This window comes from Glandiceps talaboti, chromosome 13 (genome assembly GCF_964340395.1).
Source record: "Glandiceps talaboti chromosome 13, keGlaTala1.1, whole genome shotgun sequence".
In the NCBI taxonomy this organism is placed as follows: Eukaryota; Metazoa; Hemichordata; class Enteropneusta; family Spengelidae; genus Glandiceps; species Glandiceps talaboti.
The window spans coordinates 10541807-10567482 of NC_135561.1; the positions used below are offsets into that span (position 1 = coordinate 10541807).

General features: G+C 34.0%; 1 protein-coding gene across 1 annotated transcript in view; it reads left to right on the forward strand.

The window, feature by feature from the left end:
* LOC144445091 (regulating synaptic membrane exocytosis protein 2-like) overlaps positions 1–25676 on the forward strand; it is a 170730-nt gene that overhangs the window by 139790 nt on the left and 5264 nt on the right. The window contains exons 13-21 of the mRNA XM_078134642.1: positions 12282–12415; positions 12482–12530; positions 12968–13480; positions 13855–14149; positions 16143–16250; positions 19532–19761; positions 20515–20662; positions 21490–21537; positions 22689–22906. Of these exons, the coding sequence (XP_077990768.1) occupies positions 12282–12415; positions 12482–12530; positions 12968–13480; positions 13855–14149; positions 16143–16250; positions 19532–19761; positions 20515–20662; positions 21490–21537; positions 22689–22906 (1743 nt within the window). The remainder of the gene's footprint in view (positions 1–12281; positions 12416–12481; positions 12531–12967; positions 13481–13854; positions 14150–16142; positions 16251–19531; positions 19762–20514; positions 20663–21489; positions 21538–22688; positions 22907–25676) is intronic.

The following is a 25676-nucleotide window of genomic DNA, read 5'->3' on the forward strand; positions in this document are numbered from 1 at the left end:
CGTCACATGTTGGCCATGAAAGACAAGCAAACAAAGACAAAAATTTCATTCGCTAAAACTGTGTCATGTTGAACCTTGGCTGACGTTGTATATCGTCAGTAAGGCCAAAAAAAAAAATTGTTTCTGGTCAGCACGCACATCACTTAAATACCCTCGCATCAGTCTTTTTTTGTGTGTGTTTGTACAGCCCATGCAGTCAGTAGATCCGTGGGGAAACACAAAAATAACCATCCCTACTTCAGTGAAGACAACTGCAGAGCCAGTCATGAACAAGCAAATGACATCTGCCCCACATACACACTTGCTGTTAAGTACTAAATAAAAAGAACAGTAGCTGCTATAATTAGTACACTGAGTGACAGGTTTGTTACGAATAAAAATTTTAAAAAATTGTGTTGTCGCACCATTTTAGACAAACCATCCTGACCAGAAACAATTCTTTCTTTTTTTTCGGCTTAAAGTATCAAATACCTTGGCAAGAAGTAGTTTTCGGCTAACAAAGTGAATTATGTAGTTTTTAGCTAACAGGGTGAATTATGTTGAAAATTGAATAAACTACAGCAGTTGAATGATTAATCTGCAGTTACTGTTTTGACTTAAGGCAGTGATGGTGTCCTTACTGTAAACTTATGTTAAGAAATAAGGTCATAGTCTGATCATTCCATTACTTGAAGTTTGAAATTACCTACTGATTACTTGACCTCTCTGTATGGTTGGATTCTTGAAAAGATGTAAAATCAGTATTGAAATAATTTGAAGAAAATTGTTAAACATTCAGTGACCTGAATCCTGTTGGTTATGTAGAATATTTATAGACAGTTGGACAAAATACAACAATTTGCCTTTGGACAGCGGTATCTATTTGATTACTTTTATGAAGTTGGATTTTTTATTTCCATGTTTTTCGTTTTTTACTTTTAAGTTTAAAAGTATGACCTATCCGTATCCTTTTTAAAGACGTTCATTGTTGTTCTCACATTGCGGTTTGTACAAAAAAATTCAGATTTTGAATAATATGAATATTAATTTCTTTTATAAGTCCTACTTCGTTCATCGCTGAGATGTTAAAATTGTCATTTCCATGTACTATATCTTATTTTCACTAAAGCTAAAGGCGAGGGTTTCAATCTCATGTTTAGTCATCTTATCAGTGGAGACATAAGGATTAGATAGGATCATTCTTATGTTCGGAACCAACTTGTTCTATAGCAAATGCCAGACAACTATTCACCCCTACATTTGAATACTAATCTGAAGTTAGTCTCAGTTACCCAGACTTGTTTGGAGTGGTCTTGTAGACACAGAACCTCCCCCAGCAGTGAGAGGCAGGGTAACTGAGAGACTAATCTGAAAGTTGGTGTTTAATAGAGCCTACCGGTATACTGATCAATTAGAACTATTATTGGTAAAAACCTCTATCATGTTGCAGTCATTTTCTTCATTTTCAACTTTCAAGTAGATCGTATTTCTACATCATGTAAATTCTATATTGTGTACGAAAAACGTGTTATTGATACATAATATTGTATAACCAAAATTGCTTTTATTTCTCTCATGGCAGTATCAATCAATCAATCAATCAAAGAGATTTATATAGTGCCAAACTCCCCTACGTAGTAATGTATCCTTATGACCTTTTCACACTTCCAGATTTTGAATCATTTCTTGTTTATCAAGTTTATATCCCTATATATTGAGGTATAATTTAGATAATTATATAAATATTAAATTTAAAATCGATAAATCAGCAAAAATATAAATAGCGAAATGTCAGCAGTACATTGCATTTTGTTGTGTACATGTATAGTTTGAATGTGTTCATGTATCTACATCCATAAACTATACACAGCTGTTGATAAAAATGAAAAAAAAATGTAAATTTGTTTTGTTAAATTTATATCTGATGAGGTAATACAGCTGTGACAAAAAAAAACTTACGACAATACCAGAATTATTTGCGTCAATGTATACTTAAATAGATAGTTGTATGTCAGACAGTATGTGTTATTGAATTGAAGTCTTTTCCGGCAAAATGACTGCTGTTCATTAAATGGGCTAACTAGCTGCATGTAGTTTGAAAGTGAGTTCAAACGGTCAATGTACGTTTACTTAGAAATTAGAAAGATAGGACCGTGAGTAAGCAACATCCTACACCATCATTTTAATCCTGGGATTTAAATATTCATGAACATCCCTTATTTGGAATCGAGTTGTGGGCAACATTTGCATAATAATGTCTCCTTATAAGGAAGTCATTATGCAGAATAGGAATTAGATAAATGTATATAAAGTGAGTGAGTCGTGTTCTCCATTCACAATCGGTCAGACTAGACTGCAGTAATATTCTCACCACAGAGAGTCTATAGAATCATCAAGATTTAAGTGACTGTTCATCACTTCATTTCATTCAAGCTTGGTGAGTACTCATCCATTTACATGCATTGTTGAAAGGTATCCGTGAGATTTTCTGTATGAGCAATTTCACTATTTTGTTAGAGTTTTTAGTGAATATACTACAATCTTGTCTCTATTCTTCATATGTATATTAAGTATGTGCGTGAGATGAACATGATGTTGGTGATCTTCAAGGATCTTTTGTCTTTGATAAAACTGAAGCAGGAAAATTTCTTCTATCACAAAGTTGAAGTTGTGTTTATGGTGGTAAAATCCTGAAGATTGTTTCAGTTACTAACGCAACTGTCGATTTTCCGTTGTATCATTACTGATGTAGAAAATAGTTTTATAGTCACTGTTTAGAAACGTTAAAGCTGGCGTTGTATCTTTTGTGTGCAGGATGATTTCATATTTGAACTTATAGATGAAATTAGTAGAATCTTCTCATTTTTATTGATATAAATATTTGTTTATACATCGCATTATTTGTGTTAATGATGTACTTCTATATACGAGGAGTGAATTTCTGTGGCGTCATGTATGTTTATCTCAAAAAAGTTGTTTTGTATGGCAGTATATTTATGTGCTTTAGATGTTTAAAAGGCATGCATTGACATTCACATTTCATGTCTGTTTGGCAGAATAGTTTAATCAAGGTTTGGTGTGTTTCCACCTGAGTGGAATATCTTGTACACTCAGCTTGTGCCATTTCAAATGATGGTCCTGTGGTTTTATCATTGCAATGTAATCATTAGTTTATAGGTGGAATTATGATGAACTGTGTTGACATGTGTAACTCCATTATTATACCTTTCCCATCATATATAATTTATTGTCCAGACCTTGTACTGCTTCAGTGTATAGTTACCAAAAAACAAATATTTACTGAAGTTCGATTTTGCTCATTTTTTTTTTCTGTTTCCTGACCAGATCATGTGATGTTATTATAAATGCATATAACACTGTATAGCAATACATTTTCTTAATTTAAACTGAAATACTAGAGGTAAAAGTTTGGTTTTTTTCAAATGTCTTTTTAAAAAATGATGGCAAAGTTTCTGTCTTGCTATGTTTGGTTTATCTAAAAATTGAAATAATGAGGTTTTTTATAAAAAGTGAATTTTTGTCTAAAATATTTGCAGTGAAAAGATATTAAACGATTACTAGTTGCTTTGTTTGTACTACAAATATTTGTTGACAAATATAGAAAGTAAATTTACTAAAAAGTTCAGGTTGTTTTTGTATTGAAAACGGGAAAATAGATGAAATATCGATTGAAAGTGAAGAATTCCTTCTGAAGAAGATAACAGCCTATCAGAATACTGATTGTCACTGTAAAACATAAAAAAATATTTGTTTTTTGAAAATCTCGAGGTCATTTTGACCCCTAAGGAGAAAACTTATTGAATTTTCTGTATTCTTAGAATCATTTTATACATCGATAGGAACAATTGATTGAAGATATCAATTCGATGTTTGTCTTGTCAGTGCTAGTGTATCTATCGATATTGTTCATGAACAGGAATATTATGTGACCGAAATTCAACCTTGAAGAATTAAATGGGATTGCTTATTTGTCGTATTTTCATGTAACATTCCTTTGGTGGTTTCATGACAATTGTAAATTACATCGTTGAGTATATGTCGATGTGATGATGGATCATTCCATTTCAAAAAATAGGGGTGAGTGGTTTTGTTTGGCTGCAGGCAGACAGTTTCCAGTTTGGTGATTTGAATTGGAGATATGGATAAAGTTGATTGTACAATCGATAAAAAAGTGATCAATTTTCATGAACACTCAACATGATAGCAGATTTGACAAGCACAGTACTGAGACGTGGTGAGATTTAAGATGATGATGATGATGATGATGATGATGATGATGATGATGATGATGATGATGATGATGATGATGACGACGACGACGACGACGACGACGACGACGACGACGACGATGACGACGACGACGACGGCAGTGGCGGCGACGATGACGACGACCACGAAGACGATGATGATAATGATGATGATGATGATTAATTTCTAAAGACAGTACATTTTCTCATATTATTTATTCTCATGGCTAAACACACTACACTTGTATCTAGATACATCATACAAAACGAAAAGTCTTGTCATGAACAGAAATATACCAAAAAGAAATAGGTTAGTGTAAACACAAAAAAAAAACCAAATTCATAGGAGGAAATAGTTTGAAAAGAAGGTTTAAAAAACATATTTAAAAAAAACAACAGGTCTTTCTCTTTGTATCATTTCTGTGTTTTGACTTCCAGAAAAACAAGAGTATTGAATTTAGGGTAAAGAGTGTACAGGGAAGTAAGAGTTGACTTAATAGTCTACATTAATGGAACGTGATATCTGAAAGTTAAGTGAGGTCACGTCGTTGATGACATTTTGCTGATGCCCCATTGAGGTACACGGAAATTTACAGTAATGTGTGTATGTATGACATTCTGTTGTTGTCGCTCTGGATTAGATGCAAGATAAACAAGCCCCAAACAGTCCAGTGTGTATACATGTCTGGTTAATTCACATAAAAGCAAAATCTGGTACACCACACATAAGAGCAAACCAACGAATACATTTCAAGTAGTGCAAATGACAAATTCCAATGAAATATAGAATTATTTATTTACAAAAAAAGTGGTTGAATTAAAAATTTAGGTGTAAAAATTAGTTGTCTAGGAGAGCTATAGAAAAATTTGGTGCAGGACATGCATGAGACAGATCCTATCTTTAATATGACTTTACTGATAAGCTAGAAGTAATGACAACCTGGGGTTGAAACTAACTGGCCTTTATATCACCAATTTTGTTGTACATGTATATTTATGTTCAATGAAAGGTGTAGCTTTCAAAAGATGTGATAAGAAAAGTCACTAGATAGGAGAATTTGGATAAAAAAAAACATATGGCAACTTTCAAAAGATGGCATGTGATGAGAAAAGAGTTTGGATATGATGTGATGTAAATGTGTAAAATAGGAATTATAGATCCAAACTTTCAGCTCATTGGAAATGAGAGGAAAACCCTATGATATTAACAACAGCTAATACAGGTAGATTATTTGTAATATGAGTACACAATATAGATGTAGGCTATGGTAGCGAAGACATAGTGCTGTGTTTCTCTGTAAGGCATGAAAAGAAAAAAACAAATGGCTTATTATTTATTCATAAATGTGAAAGGTAATAGAACTTAAATTACCACAACTTGTGTCTTTGTAGAACGTGACACGTGTTTTATAGCATCTCACATTTTCAACAATGTGTTTAGACATGATGTAGTTGGGGTTCAGGAAATTGGGAGATTTTGCTCTGTTTCTTGTTTTGTATACAAGCTCAATTGTTTACTTGTTGTTTATTTATTTGTCTGTAAATGTGTCAACATGTGATTTTATGACTATGGAAATTTCCATCAGAGTCACATGTTTCAAGTCTTCCCTGATGCAACCAACAAAATGCTTGTGATGACAATTGCATGCGGGATGAAAAGTCAAGTAACAGAGCAAGGACTTTTTATCAGGTCACGTGTCAGGTAGTCTACATCTACCCTTTATGTTTTTAGCAAGACGCTCAGTTTTGTAGGATTTTTACCCAAATCTATTTTCAAAATTACCATTTGGTTTTGTCGTCTGCAGATAGACATATGTCTGATGATCACAACGTCATTAGGAACATACACAATGACTTTCTGAATTTAGTATGAAGTAATATTGCAATCTGCAGTGCTATGTGCTCAAATTTTCAAATAGTTCAAAATTTTATAAACCTTATCAGTTTTCACTGACGTAAGATGGTCTTCAGAAAGTCTAAATCTTTTATGTTTCTATGACAACATCCAACCCTTTCTGCAATATTAGTTTTTGAAATGATTTATACTATTTCAGTTAAAAATTCTACTTATGATGTGTCCATATCTCATGGGCGACTGATTTCACAAAAATTTTTGTTATCTTTTCTTTTCATTGTGTCCTTTTTGTATGGATTTTTTTGTCACATGAAAAATTTATTGCAATATTCCATTAGAATTTCTCCTGATATGATTCTAAATTATGTGAAAGGAATACATTCATAAATTCATACTTCTCAAATCCCAACAGTGAAATAAAACTAGCTGGTTGAGCATTGTGTCCAGTTTGATTTCCATTTGCAATTTTCAAGTCAAGTACTCCTCATTGTTATTTTTGGACAAATCTAATATTGTTAATGCATATTTTTTTTTTCAACTGCTAATAGAATGAGAAATATTGAAGATGATATTAACAGATGTGTTGACTTCAGTTGGAATGTGTATGCCAAAGTGTCCTCTCCTCAATTCAATTCTTGTTGTCAAATGCAGCAATATGTATGAATTAGAAAGAACGGTAGTGCCAAACATTTTACCGCCAAATTTATTGAAAAACAATGTTTTACTTTTCTGAAATTTTTTAAGCTTCTTTTTAGCAGGAATCAAACCTTAAACTGTTATCAGTGAAATGATAGCAAAATTGATGAATAAGAGTGACTACGTCAGGCACAATGCAGTTCCAAGCAATTTTCTGCCAGAATATCTGAACATAAATTTTACTTTTTTGGTAATTTTTTGACAAGTCTCGCATTATTTTGAGCAGGAATCATATGTTTTATTATTAGTAGTGAATGTATAGCAAAATTATTTAATAAGAGTAACTAGGACTGAAAATATTCCATAAAATGGAACCGTTACAATTGCTCATGCATATTCATGACACAAAGATCAGGAGGCCATTGTCAAATGACACAGCTGAATGCTTTCTAAAGCAAACTGTTGTGACTGTAGCTATTGAACCACCTGAATCATCATTTTTTAGTTAGAGTGTATAAAATTTATGTAAAACAAAAGAGAAATAATTAAATAATCAGTCATGAAATATTGCAATAATTTGAAATCCGATATCTGAGAAACCTAGATACAACCAATTAAAATGATACATTTGATACTTGAAACACTTACTCTTCAGATAGATTATCAAACAATTATAAATTGTGACTCGATTTCCTGCCACCTGTTCTATTTTATTTAATAATGAAGACACAATAATATGCTTGGAGATTTGACACCGAACTGAAAGAATGTTTCAATATAAATTCAGAGAATGCGTTTGATGATGAGGCTAATTTTAGAACCGATATTTCAATGTCTGACCTCATACATAGCCTTTCCACAGGAATATAGAATATTATTCTAATTATTAATATGAAAATTGGCTTCAAAATTATTAAATTGAACATATGTAAAGTCGCTTATTATATTTATATTATTATTTTTAGATGGAATATTGATATATTGTCTAGGATTATTAAAACGATTATAATCAAACATTTTGAGGAATAGCGAATATTGAAAAAACTGTAACCCTGTTACTATTCAGGTGAATGCTTGCCTCAAAGTGAAATGAATTTCATTTAGGTTTGCAATTGGGAATAACTGAAAAATGTGTGAAATTAACAAACTTTACTTTGGAAAAAACAATGGAAAAATTATTGTGAGGAATGGTTAGAATAAAACTCACAATAAAAAAACCCATCGAGTCTAACATTTAATAGATAGTAGATACAATTTAATATTTAAAAGTATATTCTAAACCAATTTTAACCGTTAAGTTAAGGTGCCATATATTTTTCATGCAAAAGACTCCTTAGGCCAAGGACTTTTTCTACTACATAGCAGGATCGTACCTGTCCTACAATTAATAACTTTAATTTGAAAGGAATAAAAAAACATATAATCAATCATCTTATGTCTTTATCTACACATTACATATGATGTATATTGTCAAATGAATATTAATTTACCCAGATATGAGATAGAGAAGTGAAAATTGGGTTTATGCAAATTAGTAAACTAGTCTGTATATAAGCTGACTGGCTTGGGAACCCGAAAGGGACTATCTGCATATATGCAGACATGGCGTTGTAAGGGTTTAATATCTAAAATGTATCTAAACCAATATTAATGTTGACTTGACATAATGTAAACGTATACCCTGTGTCAAATTAATACAGTTTTGTTTAAAAGTAGTGCTTCTCACAGTACCAGCTGCTAATTTATATATATACCTGTTATATATCTAGTATGTAGAATGTAACATCTGGTGTTGAAAATCTCATGTTAATGAAAAGCTATTCAAGTTGATGGGTTTGATGAGTTTGCAGTAAAACCCCAATGTGTTGAATCCCAAAGTCTTGGATCACTTAAGTTGAGCCGTATGGGTTGAATCGGAGCATTCTTTTGTTCAGGACCCCTCTTTTTTTTATCACTTGGCTAACCAATAAACTGTTTTCAACACACACATTTTAATCCCAGTCTGACTTTTAGAGTCAAATATTGTTTTTTTACTTGTATGTTGACAAAAAAGAGAGATCTGATGTATACTTGGATATATGTTAAATGGTAAAATATAGGATAACAGAGTGGCTTTCAGTTAAGTAAATATTATTGATTTGTGAATGAAACACTCTTAACTTGTGACACATTAAAGGGAAGTGTAACTATTAGTATGTGAATAGTAAAACGTTGACAAGGAAATGGAAATGTGTGTTTATTGATGAGTGTGTTTGACAGAAAGCGATTAATTTGGTCAGGAGCGAGTCAGAGAGGGACCTCAAAGTCCTATATTTTCCAAGGTTAAAACCGTTGTCATAGCAATATGCTTACTGTCGTGGAATTCATTTGTTAAAGTCAGCAATACATATGATGGAATTCTATCAATGATGTCATATGTAGCAAAGTTGGCTGACATCCAGGTGGAATGCACGTAAACAGGAAGACGGCTAGTACACTGCATTTTATACTGCTTTCATCAACGAGTTGTTTTTCTAGGAAATTGCCATAATTGTACGCTCAAATTGAAATCCTGTTTGTTATCAAATGTATGATTTCTGAGAAGGATAATATGGTTGAAAGTTTGATATTTTTGTAGAGTTTATGTATATTTTGCTTGCAATTATATGGTAAACTTTTTCTAGTGACGTGAAGTTCAAACAAAAAGCATTTCTATTGAGATGTTCTGTGTATCTCTCATCAAGTTAGTAAAGCTAAAATATATCTCATTGATGGGAATTTTCAAATGAAATGCAAATCCCTGGAAAGCAGCATCACTAAGCTCCATCATTCAACAATCCTGTTTTCAGTAATGGAAAGATTTAGTACTACACTTTCATAGTTTTCATATCAAAGGTTTTTTTTTTTTTTTGCTAACTTACCATTATGATTCCTAGATATTTGTAGACTAAATGAAAATCGCCTTTTTTTTTACATACGTTGATAATCTTGAATATAGTTGATTTTTTATTGCTATGTGTACAATGATATTGCCGGATGCAAGAAGCTGTTTTTTTTCTAAATCATAAACTTAGCTGTGTTAAACCAAAAAGTCTTAGAGTTTAGACAAGGTTACTTCATATGCCATTCTTTTGCTTGAATTCTTACATTACTGAAAGAAAAGTTTAGGTCAAATTTCAAATAAATGAAAATTGCTGAATGAAGTAATTTGCCTAACTTTGAAGTATTTTGCCTAACTCCATGACATGAAGTGACTTTTAATAATTGCCTAACTGTGCCACCTAATGAAACTCATGACTTGCCTAACTTTGCCATGTCAATAAAAATAATCAGAGAAACTTTGTTGTAGCTATTTAGTAACTCAGCCTAAAATTCATCTAATCATCCAACTTTTTGACAGATAATCTTATACAATGTTAAGCACAACTTCAAAAAATATTTTCAAAACTTTGTAGTGACTTATATTATATTTATGAGTGCATGTGATGATAAATTACAGAGGGTTATGTAGTGTTGCTGGAGGAAAAAGTCTGATTTATATTTTTGATAAGATGCAACATGATTGAAGTGGCATCGTGATTTTGATTAAATTATTGATAGCAGTAACAACCGAACTGATCACACACGATATTGAATAATCTGTACTGGCAGTCTCCTTTTGTTTATTCACAATATATGATTGCTTCCATGTCACAAAATGTCAAAATGTATCTAAGTCATGAGTAACTCTGTTCTCACCCACTTGTTGGTATTTAGAGTTCTTTAATTATTCAACTCTCAACACTCAAGTGGTAATACAACACATAAGTATGCCCAAGGGAAAGTGATATTTCATGTTATAGACCTTTGTAAAGAATGGCGCCCTCAAGTGGTAACAAAACAAAAGCCTGTCCATTGGATAGTAATCACTATATCATACAATAGACCTTTTGAATAAATAATGCCCACTAGTGGTACCAAATAAAGCCTGTTCATTGGATAGCAATCATTCTATATTGTACAATAGACCTTTTGAATAAATTGCACCCTCAAGTGGTAACAAAACAAAAGCCTGTCCATTGGATAGCGATCATTCAATTGCTATCCAGTGAAAATGTCAAAACCGTAAAAAATGTTGGATGTCGTAAAAACTGATGTGTTATCCATTGGTGTCTAGTAATGAGGTATGACCATGTACCTAATCTGCTGGGATTAAACACCTCAAGCTACAAGGCATACAGACATTTTTAATCTCTTAGCTGTAAGGCTTTAGTGTAAGACTGAGTGCTGGCTGTTCTGTGGTCTCTCTGGAGATAAGAATTTGAAAGTACAATGTCAATCCCATAGGATAGGAATCGTGATTCTAAGTCTTACAGATAAATGTATGTGTGGCTCTAAAGAGTTGAGTCACAGTACATGGTGATCTGAATGTTCGATAAAGGTGAACACAGCTATAGCTGACTCATAGTACAGACTATAAATCAATGTTTTCACTTTCAGTGACAGGAATGTAAAAGAAAATTGACACTTTGTGTACTCATTTTTACTGATTCAGATACTCTAAATCATGCACACATGTACACACACACACACACACACATACATGTTTTGTACATGCATTCATACACACCTCTCCTCTAATTCAGGTGAAATTGATACAAAACTGCCAATTTTATCATATTTCTCTACCTCCTTCCCCTTACCCTTCCATTTACCTAAGCAGAAGATTTACATTTGTAAGTGCATATATACCCCCCCAAAAAAAACAAACAAACAAACAAACAAACAAACAAAACCACTTCCTACAGCAGACACCTTTCAAAACTGTATCTAGATCAACTTGTGATATTTTCTGACGTACCCTTAATTTCGGTGTTATGATAACACAGTTAAACTTTACAAAAAGAAAACATTACCCTTGATATTCTTGTTATTTATCAGTACATAGAAAATTTGTCAGTTCAAATGAAAATTAATTAATTATGATTGGAAGTTTAGTCATAATGTATTAACGAGAATAGCAAAATGATTAGATCATTAATAATGTCATATGATTAGATCATTAATAATATGTCATATGATTTATAGCGTCTTGTCAGACGGTCTGCTGTATGTTTTCCCACCAAAATTTCTAACAAATGTTTTGAAATATTTCAAAATTTCTAACAAATGTTTTGAAATATTTCAACATTCCTGACAAATTGTGTGAAATATTTCATAATTTCTGACATTGTTTCAAATATTTCATTTCTGGCATTGTTTCAAAAGTTCTGACAAATGGTTTCAAATATTTCAAAATTTCTAATGTTTTTGGTGCAGTTCTTAATTTCTTTCTTTTGACTGTTGATTCCAAAGAATATCACCTGACAGGTATATTGGAATGAACTCATCCTTTGTGCTTACTTAAGACCTCACTTTAATGGTCGTGGATGAAGAACCAATTTTGTATTGTGTGCAAACGGTAGCTTGATAGATTTTTTATGGATTTTTCAAGTTCAGCTGTTATTAATCTGCAGTAAATTATACACAGGTGGTTTATTTTCAGACATTAATCTTTGCATATTTCCATCTTCTTTGACCTACAGATAAAGCAATTGTTGGCACTGCAGACGGTGCTAGCGTGTCATCCTATGGTAGCAGCTGTAGTCCGCCACTAGGTAACGACAGAAACTCGGAGCATCTCCGACAACTGAGACTAGCCCGGGAACAAGACAGACTAGTTCGGGAACAAGAGAGACTAGTTCGGGAACAAGAGAGACTAATTCGGGAACAAGACAGAAGACAGCAGTCGGCAAGACCAGTGTCACCATCACCCAGAAGAAGAGCAGGTACAGGTAGGCTGATATCCCCTCAATTTACCCCCTTGTTTTCCCTAGAAACCATTACACATAGTTCAATCCTATCGTTTCCCAAAGAACGGTTTATACCATATGTGAGAAATAGTGGGGTGTGATGTATGCTAGCCATGAAAATCGAGGAGAGAAAAAAAAACAAGTTGAATTACAGAATTAATCTGGTTATGCTACATTCTTTTTGTATTGCACTGCCCCCCCCCCCCCCTCAACTTAAAATAACATGATTAGTAGCATTGCAGAATATAGCATTACAGAGATGGTGTAGCATTGTGGAGAATAGGTTAAATACAGACTGCTGGAGTTGGATACAGTTCACATGTAACTTATCTGGGGACAAACTGTTCAACATTATTTGTTTTAAAAACCTAATGCGTAGTTTGGACATTTTACCAAATACACCCTGTGTTTTGCATCAGTTACAGCACCACCTAGAGACGAATTGAATGACAGACCCCCACCACACACCTTAACAGTACCAGATCAGCCTCCTAGACAACAACGCTCACGGTCGCCATCACCAGGTCGTAGAACGAGGGTCTCAACGGGAGACTACGACATTCAACGGTCACGGTCACCCACTCGCCGATCTGATATAGAAAGATCACGATCACCTACGAGGAGATCTGAGATAGAAAGAGCACGTTCACCAACAAGAAGATCTGACATTCACAGACCAGATCATCACCGAAGAAGTCAGTCCGAAATACGAGGAATTCACGATATAGAACGAGAGTATCAGGCCATGGTTGGTACAGTATCACCACCTAACATGCGCTCACCAGTGGCTAGTTTGCCAAGTTCGCCAATACGACATACGTCTGCTGCCTCCCCAGCGAGGTCATCGCCATCATCAACTCCTTCAACGCCAAGGAAACACAGGCAGTTGCCACAATTACCACCAGTGCAGCCAACAAGTAAAGGAGAGAGAGGTATGCTCAAATGATCTGTCAGTATATTTAGAGTGTAACATCAAAGGGAAAACACAAGTGGTACAAGTGTCTAGTACTATGAGATTAATCTAGAATGTGAAATATTTCAAAGTACTTTCATAATCATATTGTCAGGGAAGGAGGGGTGATTTTCAGCAGGGATACACACAAATGATGGCAATGTCTTTAGGCTGTAGTATCAAAATCAAGGTGTTTCTTACATATCAGAAGAACCCTTGTGAAGGGGGAGGGGGCATTGACTATCGACACATAAAGAAAATGTTAATGTACAGATGAGAAGTTTTCTTCATGCACCATGATACATACATTAGTGATATGGCATGCTAACAGACCATTCTTTGTGATTTCCACAGCAAAAGCCGAACTAGATGAACGAGCTCGTCAGATGAAGTTAAAGATGAAGATGAACCAATATAAGCAGGCCGCAAATACGCTCTCACCACATCTCGGAATGGCATCCGAACTCCCACTGAAACCTAGACTGCGAAAACAAAGCCCCGATAATATCTCCATTAAATCTAGCGACAGCAATGTGTCCAGTACCAGTGATGTCTCTGGTATCACACAAATCAGTGAAACGTCACGCATTAGTACAATATCTACCCAATCACAGGTCATACATGGACAGAAAGCAACCCGCAAACTAAGGTAATAACACAATTTCGTTTATTTCACTTAAGAAAAACTTTTTCTGTGAAACTGAGATAAATTCTTTTGGATTTTAAATGAAAAAATGAAGGTTACTAAACTAGCTTTTGGCATCAACAACAGCAAAGTTCTTTCCTCATTTGAAATAACCCAAAATCACTCGCTGACGCTGTAATGCATTTTACTTGTAAGCAGGTTGATCATGTAACATGTGCAGTGGGACTAATTAATTGTCAGTTCATGTAACATTCATTTCAGTCAAACAATCTTTGGCCTAATCAATATTACCAAATAATTAGTGCAGATAGTCGTTGATATAGATATAAACGCCAGACGGCTTGGCGTCAGAGGTAATTGAGAGAACATTTATCATCGCAAGTGTTAGAACCTCAATGGTGGCCTGTCCAATTGCTGGCTTAACGAGGTGTAGTAATGACCCGTTTAACATGTGTAACCAACTGACAGGTCACTAAAAGTATGGAACAGTATTCACACCATGCATTGTCTTTTATATAGAAACAATCAACGGATTGCAGTCATTAGTAGTGAATGCAAATCTCATGATTGTTGTCTCTTTGTAATCCTTCTTTTCTGATAAGAAAGACACATTTCCTCAATGTTTAGACTTACCACAAATTTGAAATTGTTAACACAGAACTATTGTGGTCAGTTGCATTCTAATCAGTGCAAGATTTAGTCCTATTTCATGTATTTGGTGAAAGTGACATCAGAAATGGATAAATGCTTTGACGTAATCAACCCATAATATAGCTTTGTTTTGTTTACGTATGTGGATCTTCAGAGCTATTCATAGGCCAGAGAAAGGTCTGGGTCAAAACACTTGAAAATGTACAACTACTTAGAACAGTTTTGAACAAAGGATGTGATGTCATCACTGGTGATGTACGTCATCTGCTAGAGAGATAGAACTAAAAAAGCAAACCCAAACAGGAACAAAAACATTCCTATGCATTAGAAAAACTGACAAGGTAAAGATTACGTCTTTGAAGAAAAGGGAAAATGTTTACAAGTTGGTATTTGCAAGTCAAGTGCCAACGTCATACAAATAGTTATGTAGGCTTACACTTTATGTACTGTTATGTAAAGAATTTGTCTACAGTTGTATTTGAAAAGACAAAGTTTACTCAACTTAAGTGTGCCAGTTGCTTGTACCCCTTAGCATGCTTGTTATAGTGCACCTGTTGTGACTTTGTGAATGCTGGATGTAATGCATGCATTGATCTCCCTGTGTGGATGTTACAGGTTTTATCAGTTGCTTTTAGACTCATGAAGACAACCAATCCCTGTGTTTAGTATCTCCACCATTTTTACTTACCCATGATGGGAAACATACGAGAAGAGATGGGTGAAGAATTATGGCACTGGATGTTCTCCGAGTATGCTTAACTGTTTAGTGGTTTTTGTTTTGTTTTGCATGCTTTTGTGCTTTTGTTTGCACTTTAATACGTATTAACACTGATTTCTTACTTGCATTGCACTGTGTTAACTGATTTCAATCGCTCGCTGTTGTGTTCACCTAACCCCCCTGCCAGTAACATTTTTAGTTTATGTAATTTTTAGTTTTAGTTTATCGATCACAGATTTTCCACTTGATTGTTCAATGTGTATACTTGCATTGTATTCCTAATGATGTACAAGTATGTGAACATTTTATTACAGACAAATGAAATGTTTTACTAATATGCAAACATGTTTTCTGGCAGCAGTAGAGCAGCACGCAATAACAGCACCTCACAACAGCCATTTCACTGCCAATTTTGAATAATTTCCTAAATTTTGGCTGATTTCTGATCTGATTTTAGACTCAAACAGACCATTGTCTTTGTGTTTGTTCAATTTTGACAAAAACTGTTGAAAAAATGAAGAAACAGAGGAGAATTTTAGGAAGAAAAAATGTTGGCAGGGAAAAGGCTATATATGCCAATTCAATTTGTTCTTTTCTTTCTCTTTCTTTCTGCTTCTTTGTCTACAGCTCTAGTGTGCCTAATCTATCTGCTTCCCCTGTACCTCACACTACAGAAAGACTGGCAATAGGCAGGCAAAAGAGCTTGCGAAAAAGTTTTAAAAAACGTCTCACAAAGTTAGTCTCAATTGTATTGGTGATATTTTGTCCTGTAACCCATAGCTGGTTCATCTCAGTGTTAGATTCACTACACATTAAATTCTCACGCCATTGATAATTTTTGTTTAAAAAAATTTTCATTGTATCATATATAATGTTGTACTTAGTCAGACTGTGTTTTTCACTGTGATTTTCATAAGTAGTTGTCCCTCATTTTTTTGTAGTTTTTAATGTTCATGTATATTTCATGTCAACGTTATTTTTAGATAAACCTGGGCAAGATCATGTTCAGACTATGAGGTCACCTATTGTTAAATTTATATCGTCGTAAAAATAATCCAAAAACTTTGCAACATCATTGTTAAAAGAAACAAAGGATAATGAAGGTCATTTTGATAAAGCATTTGAAATAAAAAAATATGTTAGATTGACGAAAAGTATAAAATTGGCTCTCGTTAGGTTTTGTATATTAAAAATCTGGTTATCGATGAATAAATCATGTAGGGACTAAAATAGTTTGGCTTTGTCAGAAAAATTTCAGTCCATATTCCAGAAAATTGAATACAGCTGCTAAGCTTACAATCATGATCATATGATGTTGACTCATTTTGAATGGGTCATTAATTCTTGTGTAGTGTTCACTGGGAGTCAATCGATTTCATCTGCCATATTGAAATTTTCACGCTGCTACTAAAAGCAGCTGCTCTTGTTTCCAGAATTTTGACATCATTTTCATGAAAATTTTAGCAAAACATAAAAAATCATGTAAATAATATAAGTTTGGGAGTAAAATTAAATGAGAAAGTAGAGAAAATTTTGACATTTTGAAAAATTTTGGGAATTGAATATTTTTTAGCATAAAATTTTATGTCAAAGATGGGAAAAATTTCCAAATTTTGACAAGTTTGTACCGAAATTATGGAAAAGTGAACGTCAAATGATGAAATCAATAAACAGTGACAGTAAATATCATATAAAATTTCATTCTTCATGAATAGGATTAAGATTAATAAGATTAAATATTGCTTTAAACTTTCGCTATTATTTGGATTTGAAAAAGTGTAGCTAGGCAGGTCTGTTTTTTCATATACTGAGGCCTTGTCTGTATAATTGATAAAAGAAACAGAAAAAAATATAAGTTTTGTGAAAGCAAGTTGTAATGTTAGTGTCTGGTCTATGTTTGTTTGTTTGTTTGTTTGTTTGTTTGTTTTGGTATTGACTTGTTGGTTCATGAAATTTGTGTAATAGTCTGAGTGTTGAGCACTTTAAACAGCTCACTATTTCACAAACTAAAAGTAACTAAAATATCCCTGACTGCTAAACAAGAACATTGCTGTGTCCACTAGTAAAACCATTACTGCACCAACAATGCACAATATATTGTGATTCACAAAAAAATGTTGTGTTCCCCTTATCACTTACAATATGGTGGCTCATAAGAATATCCAATGTTTGTATTTTGGACCCACAACAAAAATTTGTGTCTTTTATTAGAGGATGCACTACATAACTACTCTTTAATGTGTCCAAAACGCTCCGACTTGATTGTAAATTTCAATAATTAATGCATTTTGATAGCAATTATATACGCTCTGATATTTTAATTGCATAATTAACAATAAATCATTGAACAGAAGCAAAAGATATTTATCGATAAAGGTTATAGGTTAAAGGTTATAGGTTATTATATAAAATATAGTTATGTAAGAATAACAAATAACAAAACTTTCAAAATGTATATATTTTGTCTGCATTGTTATATTTTACCATTTTACACTTCAACCTAATTTTAAAAGTAAAGATTGAAAAATTACCTCAAAATATTTTGGAAACATGGAAAAATTTGTAAGCATTATTGAATTTCCACTTGAGAGACTTCATCAACCAAACTAAAGGTTGACAAATTGCTTCAAAATATTTTGAAAATTCTGAAAAAGGAAGAAAATATAGTAAGAATTATTAAATTTATGACTTGAGACTTTTAACCTAATTGAAAAATTGCTTCAAAATATTTTCATGGTGAAAATGATAAGCAAATTGTCATCAAAACTACACCTTTCTCAACTAATTTTTATCTGAAATTTGATATCATTCCAAAAAAAATGATGTCAACAAAGCAATGATGGTAACCATGCATGCATCTCATGAAAAGCAGTCAGGCCTCCCAGCTGCGTAATAATAATGGTAAAATTATTCAAAATTGAATGTTTTTTGCTTTTCTTATTTTTTTCAATTAAAAAAAAATTGATTAAAAAAAGCGAGTGTCAATTATAAATTACAACTTAGGTTAAATATTGAGATATACAACCGAAACGATTGTCCAATCAGATTGACGCAATATATTTTTACGGAACCATGTTATTTACGTACTAACTTTGTTGATTCTAGCAAACGTCGTGACAAGCCTAAGTTATTACAGACAATTTAAATTACCATTATAGCTCTTTTATATCTAAAATTAGCCATCAAGTAGAAATATATGTAAAAAAAACAAACCTTGCATTTCCTAAAATACAAATCGCCAATCCTATATTTACTTCTACTTAAAGTGCTGTCACCTGACGTTTCTCACAATGAAGCTTGACTTACGGGACGTAATGAAATTTCCTGTTTAGTACACGTTTATTGCAAAACGGGTAACATGAGACGAGGTAATTTAGTTTAGGAACATTAAACATGCATAAGTAGATGTATAAAAACAACACACAACTGTTTCTCTCTCATAGGTTCACACCGTCGAACTCTGGAAAGTACACTGTTGTTTAGTGTTTCATTGCAAACGTTTAACAGTTTTCGTGAGGAACATATTTTTGACCACCTAGATTTTTACAATTTTGACATGATAATTTCTTGTTTCTTAAGTATACCTAAATGGATATCAGTTAGAAATTTGTATCAAATTTGATCATCAAGTTAGCAGACTGCAAAACAAGTTCAGAAATGGTTCAAAATCAGTTATCGAATTCAAGACAAGTTTTTATCCTGAACCCCTATTTTCTATAGAATATACAAATCTTTCCAATTTTAGTAAGAGGGAAAAACCAAATTAGGGGAAACAGTTGTCAAAACATTGAAATTTAGATTTAGTTTTTCAGTCAATTTCCTTCATACTTCCATATTGCTACCTTCCTTTATTTTAAAACAAATGTTCATGTCTCATAACACATTTCCATGATGGTGTTGAAGTCAAATGGTTATGTGTTTGTTGGCTCGCTCATAAAAAAAAGTGTACTTGATTGAAAAATTTGAATCTGAAAGTTGATTTTAAATATTCTATGCTTTTTCTCTTTTGTCAATAGTGCATTTAGTGCCAAAATGCAGGGCAACACCCACAAGAAGCCTCTGAATCGCAGCTCTAGTTCTAGTGACGTCTACTCTTTTGAAAAACAAGATGGCAGCATATCAGACTCTGCAGCAGAACCCAGTACACGTGAAGGAAAGAAACGAAGAGCCAGCATCGGATACAAAATGGCCGCCTTAGTTGGACTATCCAAGAAAAGTAGCAGTACCTCACAACTCAGTGCAACAGGTAATTATATAAATATGTGCAATAGTAAAAATGTTTCTTTTTTACGATTACATTATCTCACTAAGTGCCAGAATACCAAGTTTGAGATCAACTGATGGTTAAATAAACTTCAGTATAAAGTAAAATGACGGGTGTTTTTGGTATGCAGCAAGTTTACCCCACACCGAAAAAAAAAAAAAAAAAAAAATGTGTATTAACTCAGTGTAAACATGTCACAATCAGTTTATAATGACTGATAGCTTGTTGTAACCTTGGTATTAACTTTAATTACTTGTAATAATCTCACTAAGGTGAGACTTTGTTGTACAAAACAAAAAGATTGGTTTTCACACACCCATCTTAATACAGTCTTCTATAGAAAGTAAAGACCTGTGGTATTTGTTTTATTGTCTGGTACTTAAACTCAACTTATAAGAGAGAGATTGTTATGTAATAGGAATTTATTGGAAGGTGTGGAGTTAGCTTTATACTATGTGCTGCTCAGAAATTTTATTTGACAAGGTGTGAATATACACTGTACCAACATCTAAAGTCATACCCGAAACCTCAGAACTTCTAGATGAGTATAAAATATGATAGAATGTCCGACACATTTTGCATATTAAAGTAGCTTTCTGTAGGAACATTTTACATTTTAAAATGGAGATAACAATCAAGTGATATTCTTGTGATCATGCATATAGATAATGACCAGAAAATAGTTTCCTAATTTCAGAAGTCTTGATTAATAACAATATTCCTTTTCATCTTCAGAAGGATCTGGTAAGAAGCCTAGAAGTTCTATAGTGCGAAGTGAAGAAGTCGGTGCTGCCGTTGAAATGAGGAATCGTATGTTTAAACAACCCAGTCGTGAGAGTACAGATGGCAGCATTTGTAGTCTTAGCTCAGAAAGCTCTGCCTCGTAAGTATCTAGTATTAAATATCATGATGTTAAAATTCACCATAATCTTTACTGTGCTGCAATAAAGACTACCGCATACCTTTGTTGTCAATGTTTCCCTTCCAATTAATCATTGTATTGTCAACTTTTGCCCACAATCTCTATTAATTCTTAATGCTATTGGACAGTAAATTCAAATACCCGGTATAAGGCAAAAAAAAAGAAAGAATTGTTTCTGGTCAGGACATTTTGTCTAAAATGGTGCGACAACACAATTTTTTTTTTTTTTACATTCTCAACAAACCTGTCACTCAGTCTACTATGGCAGTTACTGTTCTTTTTATTTAGTACTTTAGAGCAAGTGTGTATGTGGGGCAGATGTCCTTTGATGGTTCATGATTGGCTCTACAGTTGTCTTCACTGAAGTAGGGAGGGTTATTTTTGTGTTTTCCCACGGATCTGCAGACTTCATGGGCCAGACGAACACAAAAAAAAGACCGATGTGGGGGTATTTAAGTGATGCGCACGCTGACCAGAAACAACTCTTTTTTCGGGGTCCTAATTATGTTTTTTTTAAATTCTGATACTTATGTAAATGTTTAACTACCAATTTGACAGAACATAGATTTTTTTCTGTGTTCAGACTTAAATATGTATATCAAAAACCTGTATATCTATCCATAAGTGTCTTGTTGCACACTATCCAATCATGCACCTTCATTAATGTTGTTAATATGCGAAGCTCTCCTATTGGTGTTCTTGGGACTTTAACATCTGGCTCCCTTCCAACCATATCCCATATAACTGTAGATCTTTTTTCCTTGCATCCCTTCCTTGCAACCTGATAGCTTAGCAATGAGTGAGGCAACCGATAGTTACTTGTCTCATTTTAGTCGGTAAGTTGTTAAAAAAAACACCTGGTCAAAATGTAAGCTTCTTCCTCTTCAGTGAGTACTTCTTTCTCTAACGGTTAAATCCTTGAGTCATTGCAATCTAAATCTTATTTTGTAACATGTAATAACTACTGCTACATGTACATTTCTACTTTTCTGTATTGCTTGTTTGTCGGTTTTCTTCAAAATCACAGAATTGCATATTCAAACACACACACACACACACACGCACACACAGTCAGATAGACACATTTTACTATAAAATCTCCCTCTGAAGTCATCTCTTGCCATTATTCTCTCACTATTTGCACTGACTGTATTTACTGTAATATTCACCTAAGATTATCATATTCTTATACCAAATATTCCATCTACATGTATATCATATTATCTTTGTCTTCCCACACATGCTCATATACATGCCAACATATACATAGTCTAGCATTATGTACTAGACTGAGTACTGCGTGACTCGCTAACTCTCTAGAACAATTTCTTATTCACTCTCTCATTAAATAACTCACTTGCAAGTTTGCACACTCTTACACACATGTACATACACAGTTATACCCAGGCATACACATATGCCATTTCCAACTTTAACACCAAATGAAGTGATTTTGTTGTGTACCACGTTCAATTGTAAGGAATATCAAATGTTAAATATAACACCCTTTCAAATTGCTGTATAAGCCTAGTATCAGCAATGGCGTCAATTTGTAAACAATGTTGTTGGCTGAGGGAAAGCCGAGTGCTTGTAAAATCACAATTATGATGACATTAAGCTGTCTGAGATCTAGACAGTTTTTTATGACATCAAAATTACCAGTCAATTTACTAGCTTTTCACTGTAACTTCTGTTTTCAGGTTGATTGGATTTCGAACAATCATTTTCTGGGCTCATAATTCAACCAGTGTTATGTTATACTTGATATGAACTATGAATAATCATGGCACACGATAAAAACACTTTAGTTTTGAATTACATCGGTTGTGTTATTTGACTACTAACTATTCAATATAAAATTCATTTTATTCATTTGACGTGTCAGCTTTCATCAAATTGTTCAGTGCACTTCATGAAACGTTCATTCTTCATTCACTGTTCTGTTTTTCACACATCCAACATTCTCAATGTTTGTTTTGATCAACAGAATGTGGTTACCAACTGGTCTACGGCTGGGACCAGAGGGTCAGTTTGGTGATTTCATTGATGGTTTGGGTCCAGCACAGTTAGTTGGCCGTCAGGTGTTAGGATCACCATGTCTAGGTGATATTCAGATTGGAATTAGTGAAAGGAGTGGCCATCTAGAGGTAGAAGTGGTCAGAGCTAGAGGACTGATGGCCAAACCAGGGGCACGGTTATTACCAGGTCAGTATAAAGGCCAGGGATTCAATCCCAGGTTCTCACATTTTAACGGGGCACAAACTGAATTCATAGTTACATACTTGGTATTAAGATGTAACTCATAAATGATCTGATGACGTAATTTATTATACGTACGCGTATCAAGAATGTTCAGGAAATCCCTACTGTGCAATCAACTGTTCTAACTATGCCATATGTTTTTATTGTAATGTCATAGAAGACATACAGAGACATTAGCATTATACTGGAATGTGGTTTTACTTATAAGTATTTTCACTTGAGTAAAAAGCAATATACACTCAGCTTGTGCCCCTTTAATGTATATCTTATCAATGGAATCATATTACCTGTAAAAGATATTCTTTGTTCTGGACTAACTTTTTCTATAACTCTATTAGACACCTGTTTTGAACATGTAAATTTTATCATAATCTAAACAGGCCCATTAAGGTATCTGTGTGGGCTAGGACGTCAGGTGAATTTATCAATAAAACTATGTAAATCCACTCATACATATTTATTTAGACGCATTGGAGTCGGAACTAGCAAAGGGCATACCGTCAATAAGCAGTAACACAGCCACAAACTTTGACTGATTAAGAGTAATTGACATTTTGCTGGGGAGTCTGATGCGCCCTCTACGACAAATTCCTGAGTAACACACACACGGGGAGTGTGAGAGTCTGCCGTAAAGATGTTTTAGTATTTTAAATGCCTGACTGTAAAACGTTGAGTGTCGGCATTTTTGTCAATTGTTATAAATTTAAAGACGAAAAAAAAAAAGTTTGATGGATGACAATTTTTTTGTCATCGTGAGCATGTGCTTCTGACAGAATCAGGTGCCCGCAGAAGTATCGCCCACACTCCGAGTTTAGCGTAAGTTCAGAAGTACGGCGTCGATGTATTATGTACACACGTACACGATCTCAAGTCAAATGATTTTCCTTCCACGTTTTGTTTTTCAAAATTCGGTGAAGGCTGTTTTATGATTGATTAAACTTGTTCTATTTCCAAAAGCCACGGTGTCATCTCTGAAAGCCGGGGCAGTCAATCTTAACTAAACTACATGTATTACTATTCACGTCGTATTCGTTTCTAGACTAAAAGGCAAATATAACATCACCGTCACATGTGCGAGTACGAGTTCACATCGATACAACCACAAGCGATGTATTTCAAAACAAATGCATGCGGTACGGTGAATACTGATCGAGCCAAGTTTGGTCTCCGTAGCGGTAAATATAATCCCAGTATGTCTCTACGATGTTAGTCGATGTCATGACTAGCTGATAGTGCCAACAAATATTGAACATTTTATGAACGGCTTAGATACATTTTAAGAGTCGCTTTCCTGAATAAAACAACCATTTTCAGATTGCATGCCGACATGGGCGACACATCAAGTAATCAAAGACACAACAACAAACAAATCCAAAGCAACTGTGTTTATTTATAGCAATCTGCGGATGGAAATCATGATTTTCCCAGGGAATGATACGTAACACACGTCAATATTACACTGCACTGAGGACCTAACTGAAACATTGAAACATTTCAATTTTGCTCACATTGTACATTTGAGTCGTCATGGACTATCGAACAGGCAATTTCAGGAACGACGATTTGCATCATACTCATAGACCTCATGTTTGCTTGTACCGCGCCGTTCACACGTGTGAGCTCACACTGTAGGCAAACTCGCTCTAGCTCTGTCTTCTTGGGCTAATGGAATGCGTATGGTTGCCTGCAGACACAAATTTATGGTTGTCTGCAGACACAATTTTTTCTATGTAATTTTTATTGAAAATGCGTAAAATACATAAGATTTGCTGTAGTTCGGTGCGTAGTTTCAGAGGGAGTAATTCGAAACTCTAGTCTGACAATTGTCCTCCAAGGTCATATTCATAATCTACCGTCACCCCGCGGCCCCGCACGTACAAGCATGACTAGAAGATATGATCACACGGAAACACTGTCCCTCCATTCTCAGCCAAGGCCTCGTAACGAAGTTTGGAACGTCTTTTACCTATTTTCGTTTTCGGCATCGTGGTAGTGTATGCCAAATATGGTAGTGAGTCTTCAAGGGTTGTCCAGCGGCAGCTAAAAGTTTTCATAACACGCTGTAGAAAGTCCTGAGCGACCGTATGCTCCGTATTGAAATCAAAGATACGCATGCGCAATATGCATGAGTTTGTTGATGTCCCCCTAGCCTTGACACAGTTGATCGCATTACCGTAACGCTACATATTAGCAATGTAAGCGGCCATATATCAGAGTGTTAACCTGTTTTCAAGCCATATTACGATTTTTATTCATTCTAGAGGGTTCAAAGAGACAGAATCACTTTACGCGTTCGCAAGTATTGTTTTTACAAGTACCGCGAAATGGTCGCGAAGTTGTCAAAAAATGGGATTTTTTTGCCTTTTTGACCATTTAGAACGTTTCTTCATTTTACTCGTTCTAGCTTATTATACATGCTAGGGAATTCGGGTTTGCTTTATTTGATAATTGAGATGAAGGACGAGAAACTGGTTAGAGGGATTTTTTGTTAGTGAAACAGGCACTCGGCAATACTTTGTTGAAAATGGGGTACGCATACAACAAAATTTGCCTTTTTGACAATTAATTTGAAGCATTTTGGATCAAAATTTCAAAATTTTGTCTAGACAGATTTTGACATGTATATTTATGATCACAACTGTAAAAAAAAATTTAAAAAAAAATCAAAATTGCCTATTACAGAGTGGAAAATATGAAAAATATGATATAATAA